Source organism: Triticum dicoccoides, chromosome 7A (genome assembly GCF_002162155.2).
Source record: "Triticum dicoccoides isolate Atlit2015 ecotype Zavitan chromosome 7A, WEW_v2.0, whole genome shotgun sequence".
NCBI lineage: Eukaryota > Viridiplantae > Streptophyta > Magnoliopsida > Poales > Poaceae > Triticum > Triticum dicoccoides.
Window position 1 is genome coordinate 681,829,219 of NC_041392.1, and position 5,641 is coordinate 681,834,859.

At 42.0% G+C, this 5,641-nt stretch overlaps 1 protein-coding gene across 7 annotated transcripts in view; it reads left to right on the plus strand.

Annotated features, from left to right (window-relative positions):
* The first annotated feature begins 2,124 nt into the window (after positions 1-2,124).
* Positions 2,125-5,641, plus strand: part of LOC119331325 (F-box protein At5g07610-like) — an 8,310-nt gene continuing 4,793 nt past the window's right edge. For all 7 annotated transcript variants that reach the window (XR_005160451.1, XR_005160453.1, XR_005160452.1 and 4 more), the window contains exons 1-2: positions 2,125-2,274; positions 2,368-3,531. Coding sequence is in view for 3 of the 7 variants with exons in the window: in XM_037604496.1 (XP_037460393.1) it covers positions 2,243-2,274; positions 2,368-3,499 (1,164 nt within the window). In the remaining 4 variants the exon portion in view is untranslated. The remainder of the gene's footprint in view (positions 2,275-2,367; positions 3,532-5,641) is intronic.

Sequence of the window (5,641 nt, forward strand, 5' to 3'; positions counted from 1 at the left end):
TGGTGGCGCACGACACCGTCGATGGGGGTGAGGCGGCCGGGGAGGAACCCTAACCGCGGCGGCGGCGTCGAAGGGGATCAATTGTGAGAGTGAGGGGGTGTGGGGGGCGCTCGGGCAGGTTTTCTTTTCCGCTAGTAGTAGCGCTGGGTAGAGGCCGGCGCTACTGCTACGCCCACCAGCTGTAGCGCCCGTTCGAAACAAACGCTACAGGTAAGTGGCTACCGTTTTTGCCCTACGGCCCATGTAACAGCAGCGCGGCCCAAGCTAACAAACGCTGTTGTTATTTAATAGTAGTAGCATGTTTTCTACCCAACGCTACTGGTAAATACCAGTAGCGTGGGGTCAAAAACAAGCGCTACTGGTAAACTTCTACCTATAAGCATTTTCCTAGTAGTGAATGAATCACCTCACCTTACCAAGATTAACTTTCTGTTTCTTTATTTTATTCTTACATACTCAACTGATTTTGCTTAAGTTTGCACATTTGTTGTTCTATCTTCCATGCTTCCATGCCAGGAAATATTGCTATTTCATTTCCATGAAAATGTATAGTTTCTAGAGATAATTTTTCTTCAACAGGTAAAATTTGTGTCATTGTTTCTACAGCAGGAACTTGCTTTTTCAACTAACTTGGCATCTCTACTCCTTTAGTACCGACCTGGCTCACTGAATGGCTCCAAGGTCAAAACAAGCTTTGAGGTGGTGGGCGTGGATCCAAACCACTTGCAAATTTATTTATTTTTGTATTGGGAGTATTTGACAGGTTAAGGTGCTATTTCCAGTGCCGTTTTTATTTTTGGGTGGTGCCCTTGCTAATTGTCTTAATGCTTCATACAGAATATAAAAATACGCATGAAATGCAGACACTTCCCTCAGCTTTTTACCTTCAGCTATACATTTTTTTAACAAACCTTGAGCTATACATAGGTATAGTCCGTTTCCTGCTCAAGTACCAGGTGACTCAGATGTTGCAATCATCTTCATCATTGCTTCTTCCAAGCACCTTATTTTATTTTATTTTGCTACTGTAGATTTTGTTTGATTAACAAAGACGAGGCCCTACTACGTGTGATGTTTCCAGAGCATTGTTTCCAATTGTTTGTTATCTCATATTATGGTTATGAGAAGATACAACTATTTAATGTAACACCTATTTTTACAATTGCTGATATGAACTACTTGGCTATACTTTGCAGAACTTATGCACTGACATGCATAAGATTGATTTACAACAAGAGTCTAACATAATTCACAAGAAGTATCTCAAAATGGCAATATATACATAACCTTTCCTGGCGTCCCCATTCCATATCTTTTCTTAATTTGCTTATATACATTAAACTTATTTATTCCTATGAGATCACTTATGTCATATCACTGTATTTAGTAAACAAATGATACACTTTGCTATCTTTACAACTATACTCCAAGTACTATGTACATTGCAGTTTTTTCTCCTATATATATAAGAGACCTACGATGCGAACAAATTTAGTCAACTTATATATTCTTATGCGCATAGGACCAAGAGTTCCTGTAGCAACGCGCAGGGTATCATCTAGTTTTAATAAAGGGCACGTGCAAGGCACCCTCATCAAACCTCTTTCGATAGAATTATTGAAGCGTGCAAGGGGCATTGCACTGTACCATCATCTTCTTCGATAACACAAACCTCTTTAAATAGATAGCTCCGCCCAATATGAGCTTGAGATGGACTCGTTCAAGTTGGTACTGGAGCTAACCATGCAAACATCAACATTAAGATTGGTTAAGGCTTTTGGCTTTTCTATCCCATACGCTCTTGTCACATGAAAATCATCCTCCCTGCTAACCACATTCTTCTTGCGGATAGCAGTACCAACTTCAAAATAAAATTTCATGCCGAATAGTATACGTGAGCATAAAATCCAAGCCGTTTTAGTGTTATTATTTTTGAAGGAGATTTTGAGGGGTAGTATTATTTTATTTTTATTTTTTGAGATCACTTTTATTTTATTTTATTTTATTGACTAGGAGAATTTTAGGAGTGGCACATTCGTGGAGTTGTGACACGGACGGTTTATAGCCCACGAACGTATTGCTGGCCCATTTCCAGTCGCGTCAGTTTCAATCCCCACTTCCCCTCCCCGTAGGTTTATCACTCCCCCCATTTCCCCTCCCCGCACTCGACTGCGCCGCCGGAGCTTTCTTCCGCCGCCGCGCCATGCCCACCCACCCAAGCTGATCGATCTCACCCAAGCTGATGGAGAACGGACGCGTATCAGCCCGGATCAGGTACGCAGAGCAGGCATCGCCATGAATCGTCGCGACCTTCCTCTCCCTTCTTCACCCGATCCCCTGAGACCTCTTCTCCATCTCTGTCTGCAGGTCGTCCTCTTCACCTCCCAGCGGCAGCGAGACGGCGGCCGAGAGACTCACCGACGACCTCCTTATCGAGATCCTCTCGCGCGTGCCCGCCAGGTCGCTCTGCCGCTTCCAGTGCGTCTCCAAGCACTGGCTCGGCCTCATCAACGACCGCAGCTACCGCCGGAAGCTGCCCCAGACCCTGGCCGGCTTCTACGACGCGGGTCAATTGCTAGATTCAGGTGTTCCTTTCACCAATATCTTGGGAAGCCGCCATCTCACATATCCCGCCTTCCTGCCCGGCCGTCGGCTGGTCTTTCTCTTGGACTCCTGCCACGGCCTCCTTCTCTTCTCCTCATACGTTGCTGGCGACCATGGCGACGAGATACGGTACGTTGTGTGCAATCCCGCCACAGAGGAATGGGCTGAGTTGCCGGATTCCGGCTATTCCGGTGATGCGTCTAGTATAAACTTGTGTTTTGATCCAGCCGTGTCCCCCCATTTCTATGTGTTTTGTTTGCCGGTCGTGGAGGTGGAGGACCAACATGGCTTCTGTATTACCGGAGTGCATGTCTATTCATCTGAAACCGGGAGTTGGGTTCATAACGAGAAGAGATGGAGCGGCAATATTGATGTCGCTAATGATCCATCAATTGTCTATCTCAATGGTTATCTGCATTTTTGCGCCATTGTTGATGGTTCTGCCCGCCGACTAGCTGCAGTGGACAAGGAGGGGGCAGCAAGGACTGACTTTCGTGTTCCTGATGATCTGGATGTTTGTTTTATTCAGCAGTCACAGGGCTGCCTGCATTATGCTGGTTTTGACAGAGGTGACAATGATGATGATGTTGATCAACTGCTAGTTTATGTTCTTAAAGACTATGACAGCAAAGAATGGATACTGAAGCATAGCGTCGAAACTTCACATGTGTTTGGAGGGCGACACGCAGTCAGCCTTTATGAGGACTTTGATTGGATTGCAATTCATCCAGAATGTAACTTGATCTTCTTCACTCTGGCCTGGGAGGATATCACATTCATGTGCTATGATATGGATCATGGACAAGTTAAAGTGATCTGCAATCTTGAAGAGAGCAAGCCACCATATTTTCCATATGTGCCACTATATGAAGAGTTACAATCGTTGCACAAGTGACGTCTTATTCGTGCTATGGAGCAGCGGGCATGGTATGTCTGCTTGAGTTATGTCCTCCTTTCTCTTATGTATGCATGCTTTTAAGTTTGGTGCAATGGTGGTTCATTCTGAGGGCACTGCGGCTCATTTCTCTCGGACTAGTTATTCAAAGTTTCAATTTAGCTTCTCTTGCGTGTACTTGTTTTGTCTCTGTATACCAATGGTTCTAGACAATGGGAGATGGTGATACACTTTGAATGATTACATTGTCACTTCTTTTGGTGCTATTTTTCTTGTCCTGTGTTTTAAATAGGTTATGTTATTAGCAGAAAATCACAGCCACAATGATGCTGTTGATAGGAAATGTTATAATGTTCATCCTGCTGTTAGACAGCTTTTGACACAAAATTGCTTCCGAAGACTAGGAAGTTATCCTATTTATTTGTGGGTTTTGTTCACATAGACATAGGTAGGTTTAAAGAGATTAAAATGAGCAATGCCGAGCACTTCCCATTTTAGTCTTGCCTATAATGGTGCACATACACTCCAGTCCAATGCAACTTTCTGTGTTAATAAGATAGGTAATTTGACTTAATACTGAGGCGTTTGCCTACTGGGACGATGTTCAACTCTTTCCGGAGATTCATGCTGAGAAGCTCATGATTGAAACTAATTTCTTTAGCTGGTCAACCAATGGAAGGCTAGTATTTCGAGCAGAGCTCCAATCTTACTTGTTCTTATGCACATTCAGGAGCTTACTAGGGTGTTTTCTTCTTTTGATTTAGTTCATGTAAACCAAGAAGTCAGTGTGGCAGCTCACCAAACCGCTAAATAATCTTCTCGTACTGGTCCTTTGTGTTTCTGATCTCTCAGCCCCTGGTGTTTCTTGCACCCTGTATTCAGCAAGATTGTAAACTTGCCAACCTATCAATATAAACTTAGTCTAGGAAATGAGAAAATACTTGGTACTTGTTGAGACTGCACGGGATCTAAAGCTAATTTCAGACATTGTTCTATGGAAAGTTAAAACAAATCAAAGCTATTGATCCAATAGGATTGTATGAAGTTGCTGCATGAAAGATATGCGTGCCTGTACTTTTTAGTTGTTAGCTAGCCCAGGTCAAACAATTGGTACAGTTAGAGTATTTATAGTGAAAAATTACTTGCAATATAAGTTCTTTCTGTTATCAGCACATGACATACCTCCGGAAAGTGTTGTTATCTGCTTGATTTCTCTGAATAGGCTGATCAATTCATCTGCAACACAAATATAGTCCATGGTTATGAATAGGCCGACATCAAAGAGGAAAAGAACCAAAAGAAGCACATAGATGCACACGGGGAAAGCCAATTAGTTTCTCTGATTCAAATTCTGGTCAACAACACAAACAAATTTTGAGCTAGAAACCCAACTGGTTTCAGTTTGAGAAAAGGACCTTGAAATGATTATATATTATGCTAAAACATTGCAATATCAGCCTTCTTTTTTATGTATGCTGTCAGTGGTGCTCAAACAAAATAGGGGAGCCCTTTCTTTTTTATGGATGTCCTTGGCCTCTGCTGTTTTGTCATGTTGCGGATGGTCAATGCTACGGGGTATTTTTAGATATATTACTTTATACCTTATGCTCTGGAGTTTATGAATAAATCAAATAGCGCACATGCCGCCCATATCAACATGGATTAGTGACCTATGCCTTTGTTAAATATAACTGTATATGTTATGCATAATCATATCCAATGGTATATTTCCAACCAAACACAAATAATTTGGATATTTGGTCTGAGGGCGTCGGCGTCTTATGCCTCTGTTGCTCGAACGTATTTATTTAGCTGGTTTCCTGCATGCAGAGAAAATCAAACGAATATGACTGACAAGTTAAAGCAAATAGTACAAAACAGAAATAATAAGGTGATCACATGATGTGTGGTTCCTTGTTTTTTGTAAAAAAAAGGGTTCCATATTTATGATTCTTTGGGAAAGTTGGAAAAAAAAGGAAAGAATTGCAAGTCAAAGGAGGATATATTAGAAAATAGTGAGATAAAACCACCTTGTTTTGCTAATCATATCATTTTCAGCAAGGAAGGGAAGCTAAAATATTCATGTTCCACAAAACACAATAACAAAAATTAATAATTGTTCCATGTCTGATGTTAACCTCT